At 41.1% G+C, this 27,700-nt stretch overlaps 1 protein-coding gene across 3 annotated transcripts; it reads right to left on the bottom strand.

Annotated features, from left to right (window-relative positions):
• Positions 1–3,403: 3,403 nt before the first annotated feature.
• On the bottom strand, positions 3,404–27,664 carry abca5 (ATP-binding cassette, sub-family A (ABC1), member 5). 3 transcript variants are annotated; one of them, XM_040134332.1, is made up of 38 exons: positions 27,509–27,615; positions 26,340–26,506; positions 24,742–24,928; positions 24,404–24,577; positions 23,495–23,592; positions 22,521–22,747; positions 22,250–22,391; positions 21,230–21,418; positions 20,134–20,281; positions 19,764–19,941; positions 19,211–19,269; positions 18,358–18,644; positions 17,688–17,807; positions 17,358–17,496; positions 16,693–16,783; positions 16,218–16,357; positions 15,783–15,902; positions 15,476–15,677; positions 14,754–14,920; positions 14,166–14,293; positions 13,773–13,910; positions 13,555–13,668; positions 12,350–12,520; positions 12,098–12,211; positions 11,627–11,764; positions 10,994–11,062; positions 10,805–10,896; positions 10,388–10,511; positions 10,032–10,149; positions 9,783–9,874; positions 9,313–9,488; positions 8,742–8,817; positions 8,335–8,429; positions 7,743–7,862; positions 7,498–7,650; positions 6,615–6,694; positions 6,401–6,456; positions 3,404–5,887 (listed from the first exon to the last, which is right to left on the bottom strand). In XM_040134332.1, the coding sequence occupies exons 1-38, from the start codon at positions 27,519–27,521 to the stop codon at positions 5,747–5,749; spliced, it is 5,043 nt and encodes a 1,680-aa protein (XP_039990266.1). In that variant the 5' UTR covers positions 27,522–27,615; the 3' UTR covers positions 3,404–5,746. The 3 variants fall into 3 exon arrangements, with proteins under 3 accessions (XP_039990266.1, XP_039990267.1, XP_039990268.1); XM_040134333.1 differs by lacking the exon at positions 27,509–27,615 and adding an exon at positions 27,621–27,664 and having other exon boundaries at positions 5,747–5,887; XM_040134334.1 differs by lacking the exon at positions 27,509–27,615 and adding an exon at positions 27,149–27,393 and having other exon boundaries at positions 5,747–5,887.
• Positions 27,665–27,700: the final 36 nt, after the last annotated feature.

The following is a 27,700-nucleotide window of genomic DNA, read 5'->3' as shown; positions in this document are numbered from 1 at the left end:
CCCCGCGGCCTCGGGGGGAACTGCGGCACCACGTTTGTCAAAGCACCGGCAATGAGGCGATGCCGTACTATAACTTCCGGTAAATACTTTCCAAAATAATTCTGTGACCAAACGGAAGCTATCAGAAACAGATTGATTATTAATATTATTTAGAGGTATCAGTAAAACCATTGTATTTATTTTACCAATCTATGTTTTGTCAAACTACATTTTTCGATATTATTGGTTCCAACGCATTTTTGCCTCATTTTCACATAGCAAAACAATTCAAACAATTCGTCCCTGTATTTGATTAATTTCATTTCACGTCTTATTTAATGCAACCTCAGCTGGTACTACAAGCTCTTCAAGCATCGAAGGAACCAATCCACTGTCTCTGGCTTGCACTTAAGTCAGTGGGGAAAAAAATGATCGTTTTTATTATTATTGTTATTTAATTTATTTATGTATTTATTTTTTAGTAAAACAAGACCAAGACGTACCGGGTGAAAAAGGCAAAACATAACACAAAGGGTTAATAGAGGATGTTGGCACATAAACTGAGACTGATGTGATCAAGCAGTTGTTGGTACCATATGTTGATATGGTGTGTGTGTGTATTTGTGTGTGTTAGTGTGTTAGAGAAAGAGCAGGGCAGTCTGTTGTGTAGGGTTAAAAGTGTGTGTGGGAGGTAGAGAGGTTTTATATATATATATATAAATAATCATTTTTTAAAAAGAGCCAAGGGGGTGAATATAAATTAAAATGATAAAAGAATAATAAAAAATTAATTCCTGTGCCTCCGTAATTATTTTTTCCAGATGCATACTAACTGTGCTCATTTACATGTGCAAATTTGCCCAGGGTGCAGTTAAATTTTCTTCATCTTGATCGCTGTATTTTGAAAGTATGTACCGGAAATATTACTATGCAGTAATTTCCACATTGACGCCGAATTCACGAATTCCTTATGTTGCAGCTCTTCCCTGTGACCACCAGAGGGCGGTAAACACCGGCGATCCCCTACCGAGGCGCCTTGTGCTTCGGAGACGGCAGCACGTCAGTCCGTCAGTCCGGCTAACGTTTCCAATTATCCGGAAAGAAAGCGTCAGCGCCGTTTATAGAGACGTAGCACGAACGCCAGCCCTGCTTCCTCCATCAGTCCGGTCAAACATCGGCCTTTCCACACTGTTATCGTAGACACTAGTGCATCCAGCCGCCCCCCAGCGAGAGGGGCAGAGCCGGAGGCTGAGGTCGTTTGGCGTCTGCAGTGAAATGATGCACATGTGCAATGATGCACCTGCCACCACCACCAGCCCGGTGGTGGTGGCAGGTGTCCGCTTTTAAGCGGCGGTATGCTGTCTATTATGAATAGTAACCCACTGTATTAATATCTGTATTATTCCCCCTGAATAATGTGGAGTTGTGACCATTAGACAACAACCGAAACGACGATTTCCGATTGCTGCAGAGCCCGGTCGCTGTATTTTGAAAGAATTCAGCGGAAGTGTAAAACGGTCATGTGCCGCACTGACGCGAGCTTTACTGATTTAAACATGTTGCAGTTCGTCGCCGTGACCACTGGGGGGCAGCGAACACTCGCTATTTCAGCCCTACTCTGTGCCGCGTCGAGTCCAGCAGACCGTCATTAAGCGGCCAGGACACGAAGCGGTGCAGGACAGAAACCAGGGCTCGCTGCACCACTGACACCGCTAAACTGAGCGCGGCGACGGTTCACTGAAGAGTTGTCAATTCGGGCGACGCTGCCTTCTTCCTCTTTGTGCTCAGCAGGTGACCGTCTAACATTGGGCCGCAGTTCCCCGCCGTGTCCACCGGAGGGCGGCGTAGAGAGAAGAGTGCAAACGCTGTGTGAACGGAAGCGTCTGCATTTTTCACAATAAAGTTTCCAAATAGAGCTGCAGTTACGCACTGTGACCGCAGGAGGGCGCCGACCCCCCAACAGCGTCAAGGCTGCGTAGCAACCCTTCCGGTAAATAGTTTGAAAAAGAAAAGGTTCAAATAACGTTGACAAACAAATAAAATCGGTTTGATTTTTCATCGTCTTTTATCTATTTGATCTCATTTTACTGTATATTATTTTCAAATTGTTCTTTAAAATATATTATTTGTTCATGATCACTTTTTCACCATTTTATTCCTCGTGCATTAGTCTCAAAATGTCCTATTTTCAGCTTGTCAATAAAGCGCTTTCAAATTGCTCTAACCTGTGCAAAAGGGGCTGTACAAATAAAGTTTTATTGGTTGATTGATTGATTGATTAGCATACTTAACCTCAGAGTTTGTTGTCTAACAAGCAGGTGAGTTAGTAATAATAGACACAGACGTAGTAATAAACTGTATGTTGGTGGCTGTTTTGTTTTGTGTGTGTTTGGTATGTGGCTTGTTTTCATTCTTTACAGCTGCATCTATTTGACTCTTCGTAAATGTCAAACGATGCTTTATGTATTTTAATGTAAAGCACACAGTGTTAAAATAGAGCAACACCTGCAACGGAATAAATACAGCTGCACGTTTGTTCAGTGTACAACCTTGGTACAAACCCCATGAAAACCCGGGAGCTTCATTTAGTAGGCTGAAAATAATCATTGCAGGTCAGACCTTCTCAGTATGTTGCCTACTTTAATGGCAAATATGAGGAAACTGCTGTTGAATTAAAATGTGATTTAACCAAACGCGCTACAATAAAAGGGTGTTTCAACACTTTCCTTCTTCAGTGTGAGCATCAAAAAAGAGAAAAACGATTTGGATCAACATTTATTCATGAAGAGGTCATATTAGGACCGCAGAGTTCATTAATGACAAGTGTCCATCCAGACATGGGGGCGACACAGGAGGAAAATACAGCACACAGCTAAACCACAGTTTTTAAAAAATAAAATCAGTGCACAGATAATCTTACAAAGATTGCATAATATAAAGAAAGGTTATAAAATTTCCCAGAAATAGTGCAATTTTACCACCACCAGGAAAATAAAATGAAACCTGCTCCACTTTCAATGCCAATCACCTTAATGCTCCACTTTACACGAAGCCAAAGAACGGTTTGGTTTTCTTGATGTGAAATACTTCTAACTAGACGTGATGCTTTCTGTTCCGGAAGCAGGGGTAAGATGTGCAAAAAGCCAATGTCTTTTTGGATGGCTACATGTTACTGAAACTGACACAGACCCACAGAATACAAATGTATGTTGGAGTACGACAAAGTTCAAGGAATGTGCGCTTTTTGTGAGCACAACCCCTGCATTGCACTTGAGAAAACAAATATAAAACAAATGTAGTCTACATATGACATCCCATAAACCCATCCGTCCATCCTCGCCACACAAAATGTTAAATTTAATGTAGAGCAAGTGTTTCTATTTGTTCCCTATCTAAGGGAACAAGGCTAGATGAGTGCAAAAAACAAAGTTGACAGGGTTTAATTTTCTCATTTAAAAAGGACATAATAGGCCCAACAGTACATGGACAGAACCTCAAGCATTACTCCCACTCCCTTTCTCAAGTTAAGTGTATCTGACGTGTGCGTAATGTGGTCCGATGTCCGCAGTGCATGTTTGGAAAGTCAATACGCATCAGACTCATTCCTTGCTCTTACGTAACTTCGGTGAACGATGACGGCAGGTAAAAAAAAAACAGCAAATAAAACCTGTAGCAGATAAACGGAGGCTACTGCATAAACACATGAACGTTACCCCTGACACCTTGTGCAAGAATGAAAAACCATCACCACAACATATCTGTGAAACCGAGACAGAAAATAAAGTCATGTTGGATGTTTTAGTCAGATATCTATAAAAAGACACGGGTTGTCCCCAAAATAAACTTCCAGCTTCTGCTCCATGACTGCTCTATCACAAGTAGACGAACTTCAGGGAAAACCCCACGGAGGACCTTACACCCCCGTGTCCTACAGGGGTGGGACAAAAGAAACACACTTGACGGTTTAATTTAAATCCAGTACGATCGCGCTGCAACAGACACTTCCTCCGTGAAGCTTATACTGTTGAGCTTTTGTCGAGTTTTGTCGTTTCTGCCCTGGGACACATTCGATTGTCAGCCGTTCTCGTTATTTTGTCCACCCCCAAAGCCAGTGGCTGTAAGGCTCGTACTCTCAAGTAAAAGATCTACAGAGGAAGCTCCTGATTCAGCAGTGGTAGACAAATATCACCCAACAAATCACGTATTTCTCAACTCCTTTCAACAAAGTCTCTTAAATTCCCTTTAACCGTATCATCCTCTCACCTGAATGCCATGAAAAACTTACAATTTATTGGTTTACTGATAGGTATTGCACCAACAACGCATGTGCTTGTACAAAGACTAGATAATGCAGAAATAGCTGCAGCTAGACACAGTATATATAGCACAGTTAACAAACACACACGCACACACACACAAACACACGCACACAAACACACGCACAAACACACGCACACCAAACAGGCTAGATCGTTAACACAGCTGCGTAATTAAAAGTGGCACCAAAGTGAAAAAGAGTGACGACAGGAGCTCAACAGAGCGTCTGCTGAGTTACAAACCCTTCTCTCACCGGAAGCCAAACAGACATTCAAAATCCTTTATCAAAAGTCTTCACAAAAACTGGCTGAGAGATGAAGAACGTTTCAAGCCCCATCTGGTTCTGAACCCAACCTCGAGCTTCGCCTCTCCACGTTTGAGGTTACCAGCCCTGCTTAGTGTCTGACGAGGGCAGTGTGCTACATGTACCGACGTGCATATTCTACACTACATTCCCACGCTATGGTTCTAGTTCAAAGCTAAACCTGTAGAGAGGAAGGCCACAATCCTCATCCTCAAAAATAACCAACCTCCACGTGAGCGTGCATGCTGAAACACTCCGTGCTGGAGAATGTAGAGTTTCAATGTGGGTCTGGACATTAGGACATGCGCTGTGGTGTAGAATGAGAAGGTACTCTGTTCTTCAACCTCAGAGAGAAAAACAAAAACACTTGCTGTTTGTTGATTAGGGGGCTCTGGAAAAGTCTCAGGACTCTGGAGGACTATACCATCTCTTCTCCAGTGCGATAGCCGACAGGCATTTACTCCACTGCCCCACATCAATACCAGAACTATTATGCAAACTATGAACATGCTACTGACACCAAAAAACAAAGGTACTTCTCAGTGTCAATGTGTGAGGAGGCGTGGTCGTGCGTGGTTCAGAGATGTGCTGCTTTGGTACGACTGTGGATGGATCCCATTTCTGGTAGTGCTTAAAAACAGTTTCACAAACACAACAGACAAAAACATCCGAAGAGACGAGCAATCACACTTACTGTAATGCCTCCCACCGAGGACAACGGATGGAGAGGATTACAAAGCATAAATGTTATTATTATATATATTTTTTCCATTTACTGACTCCCCGTGACGATAAAAAACACCATTAGAAAGAGGAGCAGGTGTCGCATCAGCGTGTCGAGAAAGACCGCAGGCCCTTCGGTCAGTGCGATTCAGAAAACACGGAGCACCAGTGGACGAGGGTTACACACACGCACACCTCGGACCCACAGAAAGGAGCCGTAAAAGCCCCGAGCCCAAATACACACACAGTCAGTCCCCGTGCATGCGAGCCCCCACCCAGGTCTGTGCCGTTCATTTCAAGGCGGTGGGCGTCGGTTTGCGTGGAGCGGGCGAGTGCTGGCGTGAGCCCTCAGGCACTGAAGCCTGGCAGGATTGGATTGGTCGGTCCTGGTCAGACACCAGCCTGCTCCCTCTGAGGCGGAGTTCAAAGCTGGTGCACGATGCTGTCTGTGTGGTTGACTGAGACGGGGCCGTCCTGGCGCAGCCGCTGCCACTGGAAAGTCGTGCTGAGGGAGCCCACCTCATCCTCCTCATTCTCCTGCTCCTTGGCGAACTCCATAAACACCTGGAGGACACAGAAACAGAGGGGAGGAGGAAGATGCGACACTAGAAGTTACATGAGGTGGAAGAAGTAAAGCCACAAAGCATATTCACATATATAGAGGACGACAGGTATTGGAGGAAAAAAATAAAGGAATATCAAGAGAATATGCTTAAATGTACTGTCCCAACCAAAAAGTCAATGAAAGAACAATTACAGACATTATCAGGTAGGAAACGTCCATTTGGGACAAAAACAAACAGTCTACACAAAAAGATTCTCTCAAGTTGTCTCGATTGATTTTCCAATTAATCGTGTCTATAAAAGCAAGAAACTACTGAAAAATTCATCAGGAGCCAAAGTGACAAATCCAGAACAGTCCAAAACCGAAGCGATTTTGCTTCTAAATAGTGAACTGTTATTAAAATTGCTGATTAGGTTTTTTTCCATCAACTTGACTGTTTCAACACTAGTTTGATCCGTGGTTTCTACTGAGTCTGGCATCTTTATTAGAAACTGTAATTCTTAACCACCTACCTGCTCTAAGGTCGACTGGGAGAAGTTGTACTCTTCAAAGTTGAAGGCTTGCTTGGCTGAAGATGAACAGAGATAGCGAAGATAAATTACATTGAAGGAGTTGGCAGATATGTCCCAAATCGCACACGCCTGTGTGTGTGTGTGTGTGTGTGTGTGTGTGTGTGTGTGAGACAGAGTGTGAGAGACAGAGAGAGAGAGATCAGCAGCAACTCACCGCTCTCTAACTGAGAGAAAGACTTGGCCAGTGATTTCACATCCTCCATGGGGATCTTGTAAACCATCAGAGTAGCAAAGCTGCAGAGAAAAGCAGAATGTGTATTTTGGCACTCAGTTATCAACAAGGTATTGCACATTGCACATTTCTTTTTTTGAGAGGTAAATGTTAACATATCCAGTTTTATATTTCCTACACTTCTCTTTGAATGTGGAATTTGTAGACTACCCTATGAGGAGGAATGGTCTGTGTTTTAACACAAAGTTCAGCGTCTGTATTCGTTGCACTTTTAACTTCTGCTAGCTTTACTTCCCCTCTTCAATCTGGGTTTGCCGACGTGCTGATGCCTGCAATTAAGTGCTGAAAGACAGTCCGGGGAAAAGTGTTCCTTGTCCACTACACAACACGAAGCAGGGTTGGGTCGGTTTATGGTCTCTCAGAACTAGTTCTAAAGATGAATGTTGTCCGACCACGTCGGAAATGAAATGTGTTTATAGTTGTTCCCAACAGCTGCACTGGAAGGCAGAGTGGAAAGCGATAGAGAACTGGGACAACGACGCATATTTTCAGACAGTGTCTCCAGGAAGACATTCATAGTGTCGCCCTCGGTCGTTCACATTAAAAGTGCCACATATCGTTGTGTAAGAAATGAAAGAGAGCTAGACAGAGGAGAAGTACAAACCCTGGCTCCTCTCTCACCCCAGCACAAATGGACAATCATGTCGGATCTTCCCTTCCAGAAAGTTACAGAAATCGTCGGATACGGGGGTTTCTGGGGTTTCTGATACCGTGTGACAATGGACCACGCCGTTCAGAAGGAGTATAAATCCCGCTTCACACCCAATACACACACACACAAACTCACACAGTTGGGCAGTCTCACCTCTCCTGCCGGGCAGCATGAGGGAATATTCGGAGGATCTCTTTGTGCAGCAGCGCCACCTGCTGAAGCCCCGTCAGCTCCTCTCTGAGTTTCACCTCCAAACTGTAGCCTCGACCGTATTTCCCTTTTAAATGCTGGATAGAGCCGATACATCTGACAGAGAAAAACAAACGGAGCATTAACTCTTCCAGATGTTTTGTCTTTCTGAATGTCTCAAAGAATACCACAAAGCGACGAGTACGAACCGCAGCTGGCCGGAAACCATGATGGCCACGCGGTCACACACGGCCTCGGCCTCCTCCATGTAGTGTGTGGTGAGGATGGCTCCCCGCTGACGATTCTTGAAAGCTGCCCGTATGGCTCTCCTACACCAAGGATATAAGGCGTCCTCAAGTGAAACACTCAATTCTTTTTCTTTAGCTGAACCTAGTCTCTTAATATTATCTTAAAAGCTAATGCTAGCGTGTCTTTTAGTTTTTTTCTTGGCATTTTATTTTTAATTTTGTTTTAACTTCTGCTTTGGGAGGTGCTGCTGAAATTAGCATTTAACATAATACCACACCCTTTAAGAACAATCATCAAGTTCACAAATTAAATTTATTTTCTTTTAAGTAAACATAAAGGTTTAGAGGACTTAACAAAATGTCTGAATTACATAGCTTCTCCTTGTTTATATCAACATTAATTTGCCCAAAGTGAAAGGACTAAAACATGAGTAATGTGGTTGGAACAAGAAAAGTTAAGTTAAACAGTGTAACACATGTTCAGCACATTAGAATCTAGAATCTAGAAATATAAAGTTAAGAAGTTCTTATCGTCATATGAATATGGTCTCACCACATGCGCTGTTTAGACTTGGGGTCCATCCCAGATGACGGTTCATCTAGTAAGACGATCTGAGGATTCCCAATCATACTCAAGGCAAAGCACAACTGGAAACAAACAAGACATCACAGTGTAGTAAAAACCGTGTGTAAAAAAACTGAACAGAAACAGAAAGAAATAACAAATGTTAAATGTGTTTCATCAGAAAGAAAAGTGTTGTGAAAAGACAATTTCCAAGATTCCACTGGGATTAAAACTGTGGAACTGTAAATCCTCCGCTGATGCAAATGGTTTTCTATATTCAACTGTCAGGCGGGGAAACCGTGGCGTGTTGGCAGAATGTGAAGCGGGTTACTGGAAAAATGTCAGCTGAGTGGGTTTAGGCCAAGTGTGGTTAAAAACAGTGTACATGTTCTCACCTTCCTCTTGAGTCCTGCTGACAGGCTCTTGGCTTGTTTGTTCAAGTGGTCCCTCAGCTCCAGAGCATTCACCACACTGACAACAATAGTTGCATGACAACTGTCAGCTGCTTTCAAACGGATCTCTTTGCTCTACTAATTGTCATAATAGAAACGAGGCTTGAATAAAAAGTATTCTCATCATGTCAACAGTCACATCAACTCGAGCCCGTTTGCATAGGTTTACGTAGTTGTTTCGTATCAAACGTGTATCTGATTACAGCCTCTTGCCATTTACTGGGTCTCTGTGTTACGTCAGTGGGCCATTTAAATACTGTAAATAAAGTTGCTATTACTCAATTTTAAAAATAACTTTCAAGGCAAAACTACGGCATTAGTACACTTAATAGTCACACTATGGGATGGATATTTGAAAAAGATATGATTGTCTCATTGGAAGAGGAAGGCTAGAGATCCCAAACCCTGCCACAGTCATCTGGGGCTGCCTGTTGTACGGTTCTTTGGTCCCACTGGCGGCTTGGTCTGAAATGCTAAGACTGCTTGTGTGAATAAGCTGGAGACTGCGACCTACCGTCTGATGATCCCCGGTACTTCCTGTCCTCTCAGCCCCTTGATGGCAGCGTAGATCTCGAGGTGCTCCTGCAGAGTGATCCTGGGCCACAGAGGGTTCACCTGCGGACAGTAGCCCACATGCTCCAGAGGATTGTCCACTGGACGAAACTCTGTACTATAGTCCCCCATCAGCACCTGGACAAAGGAAAACAGACCGTCACTGAACTAGTAACTAGCTTACTGGTTATTAGTAATTATGTTCTGCATTCGTCCATCAATTTTATTCTTCTGTGGCGAGTTGAGTGAAAAGGCAATTTCTTTTTCACGCCTTAACGCAATTCACGGACATTATTTTTAAAAGGTCACATTTCTACTAACAGAAATTGGTTGCACAAATGTGCTGCAAAATTGCAATTATATTTTACAGCAATTAGTTATGATTACTTGACTGTATTTCTTATTATCATTTCACTATAATCTGTATTGTACCTGGCCTGCAGTGGGGTCGGTGTCACCTGACAACATATGCATTATGGTGCTCTTTCCTGCTCCATTGGGGCCCAACAGTCCAAGAACCTCACCTGAAGAAACAGCAGTTAATTTGTCATATTAGTGAACTGTGACTTTCCCTGAAATTGATAGTATGGCTTAAATTTCCCCACAAATTTCTTGGATAATCTAAAAACTACCATGCAATCTCAAAAGCATTAGTCTACATGAAAAAAAAGACAAACGTACCTTTGCGTACACAGAAAGAGATGTTCTTTGTGGCCACTTTCCTCCTCTTGTTGAGAGAAAAACCTTCTCTTCTGCCCTTGTATTGCTTCCTCAGGTTACTCACAACCACGACTGGTTTCTAAGTGGACACACAGTGACGAGACCCAAAATTCCCTTGTTTTCAGTGAATACCTTATGATGACTAACGGGCGGAAACGGTCTATGAATAAAAAGAAATTCAAATTTATGTTCTGAATCTCACCTTATAAAATGCAAAACATTGTTTTCAGTCAAGAACTCTTGAGTGACATAGCCCATATCGACAGACATTTCAACAGCTCCTGATTTTCCTGTACCAAAAGATGAAATTCACTCACCTCCTCGCAGGACTGGCAGGTTAGGGCCTCCTTCACTCTGGCTTTCTCCATCTGCACATCCTCGTCCTCGTTCAGCCCTTCTTCTGGGTTCTTCTCCACTTTGAGCTTTGACTTGGATGAGATCCTGTGAAGGTTTAAATAAAAACATCGAGTTTGGCTCTTGGTCAAACAATTAAATTTGTTTTAAATGAATTAAGATGCTATCCTGACAAATCTGGCTTTATGTTGAGATGTCAAATGAATGGATTTGCAGAAGTTTCCATCCTAACAACTTGAACTTGAACTAACGTATCTCAATTGAGACTAAGAAGCTCCCACTGTTCATTTGAAATACAAAGCAATAAACCTCAGTGTTTAAAATATAAATGTACTGAGGTTTCCTGTTCTCTGAGCTATGACCTGAAATCCGATCATCACCTGCAGAATTGATCATTTTTCATTGTCCTCCCTCCATAATGGATCTCCAGCCAACGAAGCAGGAATAGCAGCAGGATGCACTGGAGATAGGGCTGAGCACAGAAACAAGACACAAATTATGGCTGAACACACACTTCTGCAGTCCCCTTATCAATGTTTTGGCAAAATTATTTTAAATGAGATACATACAGAAACAACCGCAATGAGCAGGTTCTTCCACAAGAAGTTCTCCTCATAGACAGACGGGAGGAAGGTTGCCTGTAAATGGTGGAAAAACGTCAGTGTGTTGATTCCTGCTTGTTCCATCAGCCATTGTCTTAAACTGTCTTCCCAATTTTACTACAAGAATCTGAAGAAAGAATCAAGAGTAATGGTTTAATCAAGCAGTCCGTTGTATTTGAAATGTACTGTATACATTTATTGTTTTTTGCCGTAAATTAAGAGAAAACGATTCTCTAGATTGGTCAGTACAAACTCCTGAGAAAAATATCTGGCTCTTTAGCTGCTAAGCATTCTCTAACTTTGTGTGTGTGGCCCTGGGCAGGTAGCATGCATTTATCAGAGCTATAGTTTTATATAAGAGGGATAATAAGAGCCAGAGGGACTTCATCGTACAGTCTACAATATGTGCAGCCAGACGGCCCAAACAAAGGGCTAAAAGATTCTTTAAGATGCATGGAACTCCAGAGTTGATGTCCTCATTATAAGCAACTCTTCCACATCATATCGTCCAAAATACAGCGAAGCGCAGGTTAAAAGACAAAAAGGCAGACAGAGAAACACTTTGAAAGAACTGACTGTTTGCCCTTGTTGAGCTCCTACCTTGGTGATGCAGTTGAGGCAGCCCATGAGAGGGTACAAAGGGTTGAAGAAACACAAGACATTGTGCAGGTTTCTGGTCAGTCCGGGGTTGTCGTTCACAAATGACAACTGAACCAGCGAGGCCGATACCACACACACCTGAGGCATAAGTCATTCATTTAATCATAAAAACCCTTTCACGTGACTCTAATAATGACCAGCATCCAAAAGTAGAATTACATAATAAAACTGCTTTGGTGCCAAAGTAAGAATAAGAAACTGATGACTTTTCAGAATAACCACAGGTACAGTATGGCATGAGAGCCAACATAATAAGCTCATGTACTTTTTATTTCATGTGTTGTGATCATAGTTATCAGTCTCAGTGATTTCAGGAACAGATTTTCTTTTGCTATTTAGCGTTCATATTTTGGGAGGCGCTGACACCTTTATTTTCCAATATGTACGTATACACAAGGCCTCCTGTCTCACCATCATGGAGATGACAGAGAAGAAATCCCTGTTGCTCTGGACTCGGGCGAAGCCAAAAGAAAACACGTAAGTGAAGAGGATCATGGCTGGACCGAAGCCAACAGTACACAGGACCTATGAGAGGAGGAGAGGAGAAGTCATGAAAAGTGACTCAGCCGTTTTATTTTTCATTATTATCACTAACGATATCATACTGTGTGTTCTACAGTAGTACAGTACGTGAGCTACAGTGTATAAAGCAGGGGTACGGACCACAGCGGTGAGGTTGCTGGAGGTGAGCAGGTTTCCAGTGTGGAAGGAGAAGAGGATGATAGTCATGCAGGACAGGATGAGGTAGTAGAAGGGGATGTCCACCGCTGCCTGGCCACACCAGTAGGCTGATGGTACCAGACCAGAGATACGCAGTGTAGAGCGACACTTGATCTGAAGAGGAAAAAAACAGGCAAATGTAAAAGTCAATATACACAGTCAGCAATACTATCTGACACCTATCATTACTACTACTACTAATAATAATGATAATAAGAATAATGATATCTAATGATCGCTATCAGGATATGAGATCACACGAGAAGTCGGGAGTAATTGGACACTCTGAATTTAAATATAAGTGCTATCATCTTCTATGTGCTCTAGAATACGGGATGAGCAGGTGCACTGTTGGAGCGACTGAAACCCTCCTGACTTGGGCGTTCTGCTGAGCCAGCAGTCTACACCAGAGGGGACAGCAAAATTCACTTGTGCGTCGACGCAGAATAGGCGGGTCTGGAGGCTTTGGGACGTAATGACTACACAGCTCTGGGTCACTGTCTGGACATTAAGTTAACACAATGAATTCATGGCAATGTATTTAAACCGTTCGCTTCTATGTCTCGACTGACTGCAAAGCACACAGCATCTCTTTTGTGAAGCCGTTATTGTCCAGCAGAGCAGGGTTATATACTACAGTTGGTTTGTGCTACACAGCTAACATGATATCTTCTTCCAGCACGTAACTGGTCACAAACACAAATTTGCAGGTCAAAGTTTGACACAAAAGCTCTAGAGGGGTTTATCTTTTTTGTGCAAAGTGAATCAACTGATTACCGCAATTCCATTTTAATTAAATCATTTTGGTAAGAAATTTTGCTGTCATGAATGCTGGTGTGACTGGGCCCTAACACACCTAACAACTAAGCACAATGCACCCGTTTTGTGTATGCCTGAAGACCTTTGCTATATGTCATTACCTTCCATCTCTTCTCACGTCTGCCTGCTGCTCTCTACTTCTCAAACTGTCCAGCGAAGCCCAAATGCCACAAAAATAATCTTTAAAAAAAATGTAGCTGACTTTAAAATCTTCACGTTAACTCTAAATTGCTGTGGTAGAACAGTGTCAAACATTATTTGACTTTGTGAAACAAATACCCTGCCAAACAGATTAAAATTAGTCATAATTACTGGGAGTTAATGGTTACCTCTCGGTCTCGAGTGTGGTCCATTGCGAAATATGCAGGCATTCCAGCTGCCAGCATTCCCAGTATGATGGCCTCAATGTACACCAGAGCATACGACGTAGCATCTGGGATTTGCTGTGGTATGTCACGGTGGGAAAGTTTAATATCTTTATATGGCACAGAGAAACAGTATAGATGAGATCTGTCACATCTGACTCCTAGCTCGGTTAAATACTCACATAATCAAACGGTTTGGTCCAGGTTCGGATCTGTCCAGTACCATTCAGGCCTCTTAGAAGAGCGTTGCTCAGTATATTGACAGTCATAGGCAAGGAGTGGACTGTGGTGCTGTTGAACGCAACACTGTATTTGAAACCCTGTTAACAGAAAGAAAATAAAGGGTTAATGAGTGTCACATGTTGGAAAGTGAACTCCACTTGATCTAAATAAAAGGCTCTCAGCTAGAGGACTCAGCGTTCGAACAAAGGGCCCTTCATCTGGAACACAACCACTGCATTAACTGTAGGTGGAGGTGCTGCAGGAGAGGTGAGTCCACATCTGATGTTTTATCTCCAGCCTTATCAAGTATCTGGTATCAAAAATAAATTTGATCTGTCCAACATTAAAGTGACCTTGCTGGATCCTGTTACGTTGATGGCGGCGCTGTGGGGAGCTGCAGCCATGTAGTCACTGTGTCTCATCATTTCCACTTTGATGTCCTGAGACTCCAGGTTGTGGATAAAGTCCGAAATATCAGAGCCTGATGGCAAAAGAAAAAGCAAAACAACACTAGCCCACTTCGAAGAAAACTGCACTGTGAGGAGTTGAAAATGGGGAATGCAGCAAGAGTGTAGGGATGTTAAGTGGATCATCATCAAGGAGGAGTGTTACAGATGAGCCCCTGTGACAATTCCTATCGTTTATGGTTTACTGTGTAATTTAACATCTGTACAGCACACAGCCTCCCATCACAATATTTACACCAGCACTTTCTGTCTGAAAGAAGATCTAAAGTCTCACTGTAAGGACATACTATAACAAAACCTGAAAGCAGAATTGTCTATACCACTTAATACAAGGTGTAGGTTTCATATTTTCAGTATGCATCATCCAATGTGCAGCCAGCATCCAAAATATCAGCTATCAGCTCATTTCCCTCCAGGATCCAAAGCAAAGTCTTATCCTTTGGATAAGACATAAGAAAAGTCCAGCGGACTCACCTGAGGAGTTCTGAACCAGGAGGCTAGTGGAGTATCTCCGGGGCGCCTGGTTCCTTTTAAGCAGGTAAATGGGCAGAAACTGACGGTCTGGTGAGTGAATCTGGATGTTTCCTGTGGCCAGAGACAGGACGAGCACTGCAGCGACAAACACCAGGAACAAGGCCAGACTGCAAAAGAAAAGGAGGTGGTGAGAAAAGACAGGATGAATGGAAGGGACAATGTCTCAAAAACCCACAAGCACAGATTCTTTACATCCCTACAGCAGAGTATAGACTGTTTAACCATCCATACATTTAAATTTGACCAGCTGCATCTATCTTTATGTCAGTATATGTTAATGTCAGGGTACTTGATTAAGAAGTTCACGTAGGCAAATTAAATATTAGAAAACATAGGTTAGAGTATATTAAATATGTACACAGAAGCCCTACTTTTCACATAAAGTGCCAATATATGTTTTGGAGATAAATAGCTCTTTGATTGCTTCAAAGTGTATTTGCGTGTATTGAAGGTGTTATGAATGTGTGAAAATTCAGAGCTTGTCATAATACTGCAATTTCTGTTTTAAAAAATATATACATAGTGATGACTGAACAACATTTGTAAAAATAGTAATTTTACGTACACTGTCATTTTTGACAGCCAGTTGCGTGTGTCAGTTTTCGACGACTGACCTGAAACCGTATCTTGTTTTCGGATCGTTTTTGTAGCTGAACACTCACGTGTAAACAAAGGCCTTTCTCTCTCTGCGCATGTTGAGCATGTGCAGCCAGGCCACAGTGCTGAACTGCTGCCGCCAAAGAGCATGACCTGACACAACATCTGACTTGTTGTCTGAGAACGTGAGCAGCCGCTGGTCTGTATCGTCCAGAGAGGCGTTGTCACATTCATCCTCTGCCTGCTCCCGATTAAACACACTGTAGTCTGGATGCATGAAACAAACAGGTGGAGAAATACTCATTTGGACAAATACAGTCATATTCTTGAATTAGGAATTAGTTTGGTCCTTTTTAATATAACATTACTCACCAGCTTGGTCCACTTCAGCCTCTGCCTCCAAACGAAGAAAAACATCCTCCAGTGTTGTCATGGAAACCCCATAGTTGATAATTCCCAGATCAGGTTGACAGTCGAGCTCTGAGAAAAGGCCTATGAAAGACAAATTAATGATTACTTGCTGCTGGTCGACTGCAGTTGCAGTCAGTGCTGAGTCACAAATGAGTTGCAGCGATATATTCAGCATTTGTCGGGGTGGGATTTCCTACTAACTGACTGTGTTGACAGTAAGAGGCTGGAAACCATGTAAATGAACTTTCAGGCGCTTGAACAATTGTGAATGTTAAACTGGCTGATCTTTAGTGTGTTCACTTAAATGTCAGATTTCACCAATTTGTATCGTTTCAGTAAGTATCAATACAGCTAACTGAAACAGGTACCATTATTTTCTATATAGTGTGATCTGACCTGGAAATGTGTCCATGCTCTCAAAAGGCAGAGTGAAAGTCAGCTCTGCTTCATGTTGTCGAGACACTATTGCCTTGGGAACATGCTGGTTGACCATTGACGTGATCTTTTCAGCTTCACATCCCTCATTGATAGACATTCTGCGAGGGAGGCAAAAAAAGATTAATCTAAAACTATATACACTATAAATTAAGATCCATGGTGAAGACACAGATTGTTGGGATGTGGCCATTACAAATCCTCTTAAATCATAAAAACCAACAAAAAATGTATTCAATTCTTCTTTAAGTAAAGTATATTCTCACATGCCAACAACTTATTTTCTTCACCATGATTTGTTGAAATTCATAAAAAAGTGTCTATAAAACGGTTCACCAAAGGGCCACTAAGGTTTCAAATATGCAAAGATGGACACAGATCTCCCTTATTTGAAAGGTGCAACAATAAACTAATTTAGGAAGTAAAATCTACTTGCCTCAGATGATATCCAACACCACACTTGAGCTTGAGATAAAGGGAAGAGCCAACACATTTCAGCTGTCCCTGAGAGATCACAGCTTTGCGATCTGGAGGAAAAAAAAAAAAATCATCTGTGTTTAACCATAACAACAGATCAATTGCAGACTGTGCGATTATGAAAAGCTGTTGGCAAGAAACACTTTCATGACACTTCTTCAAAGTGCAGCTACAAGTAGTCAACAGTCAGTATTTCTTCGGATGCTGACATGAATATCGTTAACTGTAAGAGTATAAAAGGAGCTTTTTTCCGAATACAAAACTGGAGGGGACTGGCACTTAAGTAAATTTGAAGATCTTGATGTTGCTTATTCAAAACTAACAGCAGAATTTAAACGTTGAGGATTACTAAAAGTTGATAAAACCTCAAATCTCTCCAAGACTTTTACATTATAAACAAACACTCTGCATAGTAAATAAACATAAATGTGTATAATGTAAAAAAAGATTTGTTCTCTAATCTAATATTTAATAAATTTAAGGTCTAATTCATTTTGACTTTTAAAACGCATAACAGTGAAACAACTCAAAACTAAATCTGACCCTTCCAGTTATCGAATTGGGATTACATCGGGTTTGGTGCCTGTGGGCCTGTGTACGTCATGTAACAGAAACAGTTCATACCAGCAAGAATGTCAGCCTCATCCATGTAGTGTGTGCTGAGGACCGTGACTCTGCCGGCTCTGCGGCTCTTCAGCAGCGACCAGACCTGGTGTCTGGAGCACGGGTCCATGCCTGCCGTGGGCTCGTCCAAGAGGAGGATCTGACACAAACAAACATGATGCAAATTTCCCAGAATGGGCCCGAGCTGATGTCATCATAGTAAGATTGCTGGCAGAGCTACTGACAACTCCGGGCATTTTAAAGACTTTACAGTCGGAGGCCAGGATACAAACACAAACAAAGGAATGTGTATGATGCTAAGAGCACTTGTCCACTTCAAGCTGCCGGTACCTTGGGATCTCCTAGAATGGCGATGCCCACTGACAGCTTCCTCTTTTGGCCTCCGCTCAGATTCTTGGCCTGAGCAGTCATAATCTTTTCCAAGTCCAGATCCTTCAGCACTTTGGTAACCTATCAAAGAGAAACAAATAGAGTACACACCATGGACAAACAGCCATGGACAACACATTAGAGTTCATCTCACGCTGCATTCCTGTTCGGTTTGATAACTCTGGATGACTCATGCTCATGCATTCAAATACTTTTATACGAAATGTTTAACAAAATAGGCCTTGAAAAAAAGAAGAAGCTGTTTCTCATAAAATGAACCAGTGCACAGTTACTGCAATAGTGATTCAAAGGCAGAATGCAGAGGAGAAATGGAATGTAACTGATGTGTTGATTATTTCCCAAAACGTCGCTCATAATTTTTACTGTCAGTATTTGAATGGGCTGAATATATGCCATTCTCTTGTCACCTCTTGGCAGTGTGGAAATCATACAACTATTTCTCTAGTTAATTTAATCTAGTTAATTTTTCATTTACTTGTGATTAATGTTTCTAACATCACATGAAAGCAACCAACATTTCATGCCACACAAACTCTACCTGACTAACATTACCACATATAAGACACAGGCTCTTCAGCCAGTGTTTACAACAGGCCTCTCATCACATTACCTCTGCGTCAATGTCTGCTGGAGGAATCCCTTTGATTGCGGCAAATATCCTCAGGTGCTCCTCCACAGTCAGCACATCAAAGATTATGTTGAACTGGGGGCAGATTCCCACCAGCTGCTTCATTTCTGACCCATCTGCAATCTCTGCTACAGGGGAGCCGTAGATGGTGGCCGAGCCGTTAGTGGGTGGACAGATTCCACACAGGATGTTCATGAGAGTGGACTTTCCAGCCCCGCTGTGTCCCAACAGAGCAGTTATCTGGCCCTCATAGATGTCAAACGTCAAACCTGGGGCGGGGATGTAATTTAAGAAGGACGGCATCATGAAATCAATCAGAAGATGCGCATTAATATAAGAAAACAAACACAGAAGGGCTGAACAATGTTTAGTTTCCGCAATGACATTCCATTGAAGTGTGTGCAATAGAATGTAATGTAATGAGGTACATAAATTAGCTCTACCATGGGACACTATAGAAACCATTTTTCTGTTTAATAAAGAACAAAAACTTCAAAGGGAAACTACTGCATTTTGTAGCCTCTGATTAAATTACATTTTGATTATGGCTTTTGCATGAATTCTCTGCCTGCAGGGTGAATAACCTATTAATCTCAGAGCAGTTTTACATACCATCAAGGTATGCTATGTGTTTCAGACATCAAAATGTTTATTTTTCTCTCTAAACTGAGCAACGGATACTAAATGTTGCATAGATGAATTTATGTTATTATTCATAACTTTTTAAAAATCAAATTGCAAAAAATTAAAATTGCAAAATAACATCAAAACACCTACTATATGAGAAGCCTTTGACCTTCATTAGACTAATTAAGTGGAAGTGTTCAGGACTCACCTCTCAGAGCCTCGACCACATTGTCCTTATCTTTGTACACTTTCTGGATGTTATTGATGCTGCCAGAGATTGAGCAAACAAGCAAAGAAGAAAAAAAAATACAACAGATATGAGAGGAGTGTAAACACAGCAGGAGTGTCAGAGTGAAGAGCAGCTCTCAGGTTATAGGCTGGTCCCACAGGCTCTACTCAGCCAGTGCAACAGTGGTGTCTGGCACTGAACCAAGAACAAAATCAGGCTGTGTTTCTAACTGAGCCTGACACTGATTTCTACTGGAAACTTTCAAAGCCTACATTTCTTTCCTCAGGCTTCAATTTCTAAAGTACTCATCCTCTGAATGCATGTTTTAGATATTTTGTCGACGGTATGCTAAAACTGTGTTACAATTTGTGCTACAAAAAAAAAAAATCCACCATACAAAAGGTTTTAGATAAAGCTGTAGTAACCTATCCAGCATTGTAACAAGCTGCATTTTTAAAAAGAACTTATTGTAACAGACTGTAAACACTCAAAACATCAGTTTAAATCCAACTATGCAAATTCAAACTTTTACCGAATGGCTTCTTTTCCTCTGAACTCAGGTGAAACAGGCTCAATAGACTCGTCCCCGCCAGGAGTACCATTCACCTCTGTGTCGTATACTGAGCTCACTTCAACATAGCGCTTTGTGCGTTTGGACCAATAAGATGGTTTGAGGAAGTACACCAAGGACCTCCTCATTCCAAACTCACCTGCATATCAGACAAAGTGTAATAAGTAATACACGTGACAATAATATTCAAACAATATTAGGTTATGAGTAAACTAAAGTCATCCCACGGGGAAAGTGATTATCTAAATAACTAACAGTATTAAAGTAGACCTAATTGGTTATAAATTATATTGAGGTATACAATACAATACACAATATACAATGTACTTACCAGGCAGAACCTGGTCGAGGTAGACAGCCAACATAAGGTAGAGGATGCAGTCCAGAACCAGCATGATCAGGGGCACATAAAGAGGATGTGGGCCGTTGGCCAAGGAAGAAAACACAGCACCATCTCCCTGAGCCTCAAGGTAAACCACCTAACAGATGTATAACAAATGCACTCACTCAGAGATCAAATCTCTTCAGCAACGATTAATTGTCTCCACTTTGTGAATCATTTTCCTACGACTGCATGGCTCCTAGTGCATTATTCCATACGTTTAACGAAAGAGACATATGCAATACCAAAATCAGAGGCACGTGTGTCTAAAGGGCCATCCGCCACAAGAACTATAACTTTATCTATAACAAACTACAACTATAAGGACAACGACTGGCAAACAATATCATTGGGATCACTTTCAGAGGGATTCAATGAACGATAGAAACACTGACAGCCAATCAAAATACATCAGAATTTACAGGGCGTCACATTCAACACGGCAGATGACTGCAGAGACACTCATCACTGAGTAAAAAAAAACTCACCCGTTTAATAAAACAAACAGTATTTATAAAGACGCTAACAAGAAGGACAACAGGGATGCAATCGAGCTCAGAATTGGTCGTAAGTGTTTTGTTATCTGACACAGCTGGAGCTTGGCGCCATTGTGTATATAATGTTATCATTTATCAGTGTGGATGCTAACATCGTTATTGTTATAGGGATCGTTCTTGGTGTGGTCTCAGAGCTATTTACTGATTCTTTATATATATATATATATATATATATATATATATATATATATATATATATATATATATATATATCTTTTTTTTTTTTAGCAAGAAGCATCTTGCTTTCACAAAAATATGTAGCAAAAACTATAAAAAGTACTTTAAATTCAAAACAAATTAAATGGACAAAAACAAGGTCAATGTCAGAAAAAAGAAAGTTAACAGAATGTTGGATGGATATGGAGAAGCCAGAACTAATTATATTCAGGTAGGAATTTCCTGGCTAATAAGCTATGTCATTGCATGGCATGTAGTCCAAGGTGACTAGTAGAGTGTGCTGTGCAGATGTGATTGAGTGTGTGTGTTACCTGTGCAATCCCAATTGAGAAGGCGCTGGGGGAGAGCAGGCAGAGGAGCCATACCAACGGCTGTGGGAAGTCCTTCATCAGAACAGTGAAAAGCGACAGGCAGCCGAACACCACTGTCAGCATGGAGCCCACTGTGCTGGCAAACTTGGGCTTCTTAAATAACGGAGTCAGCATGAAGGAGAAAAAGATCTGTGGAATGGGAGAGAGCAGAGAGAGACATGACGAGAGGAAAGAATCAGGTTTTTTTCATGACTCCCACTATGAATGCTGTTGTACTATGAGAGTGCTGACCGATCAAACTAAATGATGCAGTAATTAAAACCACCTGCCACTGTTTAAAATACTGTTTAAATTACTCATTTAGATTTAGATTTAGTAGAGATTTCATTGGGGGATTTCATTTTTTCAAGGTTGGGAAGAAATCAACTTCCAAGATGACCAACAATTTTAGGAAATGTCACGTTTGCAGCGCTGCCCTATTATTCTGTAACAGGTAATTTACTATAATGCATTCTCAAGTGACTGGGACATTAACCACGAATTCTGAATCTGAAATTTGGTATAGATCAAACAAAACATCAGCCTGTGGCCTCCTTGCTTTTCCTACTTTTTAAATTCCCTTTAAAAAAAGCACTTCTATTCGTTTTTCGGAACCAATTCTTCAACAGAAAGCAGTTACAAAGAAAACTGTTCTCAGTGAGGTCTGTGGATTATCCAAATGGACAGGTACATTGTTTCTGGTATTACATATTGATGTTCACACTTTCAAAACGTAATTTTTCAAAGCTGTGAGCACCACAAACAAAGTTCTATTTACCTCCATTATACTAGGTTAAAGGCAGAAATCTCAGATGTGTATCTCTCACAACCGGGACAAATAAGACCAAAACTATCTGTGTGGCTAGATACCACTAGAGGTAAATAAAAAGATACTACAAATGTAATTTGGGTGAAGTGACAGTTTAAACAAACAAACACTTATGTACAGATTTACTTTTCCTCTATCACAGCTGTACTCACAGATGATATCCCATAGAGGAATATGAGGAAGAAAATTACAAAGAAGTCACTGTTAGGGAACAGCGCTGTGTACGTAGCGATGACGGCCATCAGGATGGACATCGTGGTCACCAGAGCAGCATACAGGAGGCCCCATGACAACCTGTTGTACAACATAACAACTTAAGCATATACACAATCAGATGAATCAGAAAGCAGGTTCTAACAGATTATTTTCATGCATATGCAAGCATCTGAAACTACAGTGACTGAACCCCCCTTTCTCTTTTACCAGAAGGCTGTGTCATAGAGTCCCATCATGGTCATTGTGTCTTTGAGACGGTGTTCCTTCTCAGCTGCCACGTTGACGATGAGGAAGGTGACAAAGGGTGTGAAGGCCAGGACCAGGTATATGGAGATGAGGGCGTGGGGGAATTTCTGCACCTCCACAGAGCCTGGCTGACCCATCATTACCACCTTCAGGTCCATCTCACTCCACACTGACCGCTTTGTCTGCATCTGTAGACAAAAACCCAGATCACCAGGTTGAACTAGGTCTGCAACTAAAGATTATCTTCATTAGCATTAATGGCCTGACTATTTTTTTTTTTTTTAAGTTAAATGATTAATCATTTAGTCTAGAAAATGTCAAGAATTGTAAAAATGTCCATCACAAGTTGTGAAAACTCAAGGTGACGTTTTCAAACTGCATGTTTTTCCTGACCAACAGTCAAAAAGCCAAAGATGTTCAAGATACAATGATATGAGAAAAAACAAAAATAACCAGCAAATGTCTGGCATCATTGCTGCATGACAACTGATTAACCATTTATCAGTTACAAAAAATGTTATCGATTATGCTTTTTATTTTCTGTCGAACAACTAATTGTTTAATTGACTAAACATTTCAGCACTACATCGAACCCTACTTGAAAATAAATATTAATAATTTTACTTGGAATTAGTCATAGAATCCACAGTCTTTACGTGCTTGCTCTCAATATCCATATAAATGTAAAATTAAGATATATTTGAGCATAAGATCATATTCACTTTCAATACTTTTCTGGGTAGGAACTCATTAACCCATAAGATCTGTGTATTGGAAAATACAGATCATAGACTTCAAATCCTTTAAATCAGCATAATATTTTCTTTAATGTACAATAAGTGATAATGAACAAAAAACAGTGCATATTTTTTCTCTCTTCAGAGTCAAGTGGGTTCATTCTAGAGAACACTGTGCTAATTTCTTGCATGTCTCACCTGGATGATGGCTGCATCGATCAGGGATTGGAGGCGGATGAAGCCAGAGTACCAGTAATTAGCTGCTCTGCAGTTCACCGAGCTGGTAAAACAGTTGGCTAGAGGAGAACAAGCACAATGACAACAACATAAAGTCTATATCAGATACAGGTGACAAACAATTTATAATTCATCTTTTAAGCTCTTGTAGGTGATCATCTTGCTTGCAGCTGTGCGTCTTTCTTTACGTTACATTTAAAGAAAGGCGGCATAATTGAGTTTTTAAATATTTTTTTGTGTTCCATCTTCCTCAGGCATAGAATTCATCACACACAACTTATTCCCAACCCCCCCCACTCAGGGATGTCTGATTTGGACCTTATTATCTGTAAGGAATAATTTAAGTGGATTTTATTAAAATGCATTATCCACTTAAGAACATTCACAGACTTCCCTTGTAGCCTTACCAGCAATGTCACGGTTATTGTCATTCATAGTAATGAATCAAAATAGACAGTCATTCATACAGTACCATCATACATACCATCACTAAGTTGTAGTGTAATGTCTTTACTGTGTTCTTAGTGACTAGTGATTACTTTCAAACTAGTGTTAGTACGTAAAATGCTTAATGTGGGGTCCTCATACCAAAGGTGTAATTCTAGGCAGTATGCAGTATACTTGAAGGTTTACAAAATTCTGTGTGTCAATTATAATACATCAACAAAATGTTTTCAAAATTATTTTTTTCCTTTCTCATCATGGAGTATACAGCCTGTAAACTATTGTAGATTAATTTAAATTAAATCTACAAAATATAGAAAATTGGGGTTTAAAAACTTTGCACAAGAAATTTTAAACATGTATTAGAAAGAAAATAAAAAGACAGCAAAATACAATAAGATGAAAGAAAGTCACATTAGATTTTACCAATAGATTCTGTGTAATCACTGGGCAGGGGCAGCTGGTTGTACGGGAAGCGCAGTCTGTAAGATGTGGCAGAGCTGTCCATGAAGACAACACCAACATAGCTGGAAGGCTCATACAGGCTGGCGTTCTCCAGGTCCTCCTCACTGGCAAACATCTCCAAACGATCCTGCATGTCTGAAAAGACAAGGAGGAGGTTAAAAGTGGCATAAGCATTCTTGCCGCCTTCTGTCCTCTGCTCCAGCTTAACTGATATAGATCGAGAGTTGTCGAGAACAACACAGGGTTGTCTTGTACTGTAGGTGCGATTTTAAAGTGTAAGATAGGCTTCAAGCTCTTACGCATCTCCTGGGCCACCTCTTCCATGATGTGGTTGGTGATGTTAGTGATTGGTGTGTAGCCCAGGCCCTTGAAGAAGTGTTCCTCCCGCTCCAGCTCCCTAGTGCTGATGCCTCCATAGTAAACGTGAGGATTCAGGGTACTGATGAGTATCAGGAGACCCAACAGTAGTAGAGGTAAGATCAATTCCTGTACAGACAAACACATAAAGGAATAGCTGATGAGAAAACCACACGATTTGCAACTTACCACTTTTCCATTCATCTTCTGCTACTTGTCCAAGTACGTAGCTTTTAGACTCCGCTCCTTCCTCACCACAGCAGAACAAATGCTTCTCTTTCTTATTGATGAAGTAACACTGCCTGTGTTCGGGGGCTCTAACTACTAGATCAAACCTCATGACAAATGACGAGCCATTTTTTCATTTCTCCAACCCATGAACAACATGCTACAGATTGACCTTGAGCAACACAGTAAACTGATACAATAAAAGGGGGAGCCACTGGCAAATCAACAACTCATCAGGGGCTTGAGAACTTGATCGTGTACTGTAAAAGAGGATCCAGGCCTGCAGTCATTTCATTTACCTGGGATTATCTGTGTAAGCAAAACAACTAAAATCTCATTTAGTAAAGACTTTGTCCTCCAAAACAAGTCACGTTTTCCTGTCAAACCAACAAAGTTGAGTTCTTAGGACAAATGGTTATATAGGGCTTAAACAGCCAGTGGCAAACAGTTGGCATCTCATGTATGAAGTTAACAAGGGATATTATTCACATTTCACCTTAGGACTTTCCTAACCGCTGTTAAGGAAACTGCAAGAGGTCCTTCAGTGCAACTCCTTAAAGAAATGTTGATAGACTGAGACATTAAAAATGCATTAGTGCAACTTAAAGCCAAATGAAAAATGCATGGTCTCAGAAGAATTAAAAAGGGAGGAGAGGCACAAACCATCTTCTTTATTTTATTCCAAAATCAATTTTTATGTTGTGTAAGAATAAGGAGTACTTCCCCATGGGTAAAGGTTTGGGTGTGATTTGGGTTTTTTTGTTGCACTGGAGCAGCCACAAGTTTACTGATGCACAGCCCACAGGCATGACAATATGAACAAATTACAAGGCTTATTAAATGTGGCTGAGGTTTCCCTGGAATAACCACTGAGAGAGCTTCCTCACAGATCCAGACACAATATAGACCATGGCAGTGTGCTATCCTTGAGAAAAAGGTGTGTGTAATGCAGGGTCATAGTATATCACTGGCAAAAGAAACGCCAAAACATCATAGACACTGGCTCAGTTGTCAGAGTTAAATGTTTTAACTGTGAGGGGGGGGGGGGGACTTGTGAATATATTAAAATCAGTATCTATGGAGCTGTTATCCACACACTACAAGTCTACTTCTTCCTACACTTACTTTGCACACTGTATGTTACTGCTCCATATTTCAAACAAATTACAGAATTTGATGACAAGTTGTGGGATATTAAGACAACTGTCAAACAAAGCAACAGAAAAACAGGCATATGCTAGATAAAACTGAACACAGCAGAAAAAGCTTGCACTCTGAACAGATTCACATCAGTCTGCTGAAAACTAAGCACCTGAAGACTCTGTTGCTTGGTCCTCCATTTGATGAGTAGATTCTTGTAGAGAAGACTTCTTGTTTGGTGCCAGACTCCAGCATCTCTTCTATACATGGGCTGCATACTTGCAGCATGCCTCATCTGAATGACGTACGGACGAGAATTCTCCCTAATGCTGGCCTCAGCTGCAAGTCAAAGAAATGCCAGAGTAAATGAAAAACTTCCACCCTAGGCAACAGATCTTAAGTTACTGTCAATTAATTATTAGGTCAACCTACAGAAAACTAATCTGCAATTTGATAACCGACTAATCATTTCAGTAATTTTTCATCCGCTGATTCCAGCCTCACAATTATTAGAAAATAGTGTACAATGACCATTATAATTTTTCACAGCCCAAGTTGATATATCCCATTGCTTGTTTTATTTGACAAATATTAGAGAGCCAAAAAAAAAAAAGCATCACATTCTGACATTTTAGAGACAATTAACCGAGAAAATCAATGGATAGGAGCAGTAGTTTAATGGCTAATGATAATAGTTAGGTGCAGCCCTAACATGCAGTATGTGCCCCATAGCATTATGAGCCCTTAATCAGTCAGATGCAATGATTTCAGTTCCATCATTCGTATTGATGCATAAAAAGCTGCAAAAACTGGATATAACACCAGCTATAAAACTACCTTAGCTACCACGCAGTGAATTATCTGCTGCTTCAAAGCAGCTAAAACTGATGTGAGGCTGCACTCGCAGTGCTGACAACCGAAGAACCATCATGCTCGTAAAGTGCTTTTAGTAAAGCGTACCGCAAATGAAACCTGCCCTACCTGTCAAATTGGGATGTAGCTGGTTATCATGAATAGCTAGCTGACGTTAGCCTGTAAACTAACGCTAACCTGGCACGACTGACAAATTGTTCTGTTAAATTCGAGAAGCATTGTCCAGGCCGCTTTGTTCTGATGCTGACTGGAAATTAGAAAAAGCGTAGCTAGCTACATACGCGAGGCTGCACATAAAATGAACCGCCAGAAATTAGAAATTTTGCATTGTCCGGAGCTAACGCGCTGTAGTGCCTGCCCCAGTGTGTGTGCGCCTAAGAAATCATGCTAGCAAGCTACAGCAACACTAGCCCACAATCCTGGGGAAAATACATAGCACTGAGAGGAGCGAACATTTAACATACTCACGTATGAAATACATTAAGGCATATCTTTCCTCAACTTGTGATTTAACGACCTTACATAACAGATGTTATTTTATGTCACGTAAAAACGAGTCCCTTTTTTTTTTTTTTCTTACGTCGCTACTTCATGCTGTCAAATACAGATCCCAGAAAATGTTACGTTGGCCAATCAGATGAATCCTACGTGTTAATGACA

Source organism: Xiphias gladius, chromosome 9, assembly GCF_016859285.1.
Source record: "Xiphias gladius isolate SHS-SW01 ecotype Sanya breed wild chromosome 9, ASM1685928v1, whole genome shotgun sequence".
In the NCBI taxonomy this organism is placed as follows: Eukaryota; Metazoa; Chordata; class Actinopteri; order Istiophoriformes; family Xiphiidae; genus Xiphias; species Xiphias gladius.
This window is presented reverse-complemented; position numbering and strand designations above follow the sequence as displayed.

Bases quoted from the DNA above. Each gene is read 5' to 3' on its own strand.
- abca5 (XM_040134332.1), bottom strand. The intron at 17,497-17,687 runs GTACCGGCAGCT...TGTTTGTGTCAG, and splicing joins CCATTCTAGGAGATCCCAAG to ATCCTCCTCTTGGACGAGCC. The intron at 10,897-10,993 runs GTATGTATCTCA...TTCTGTGCTCAG, and splicing joins TGCTCATTGCGGTTGTTTCT to CCCTATCTCCAGTGCATCCT.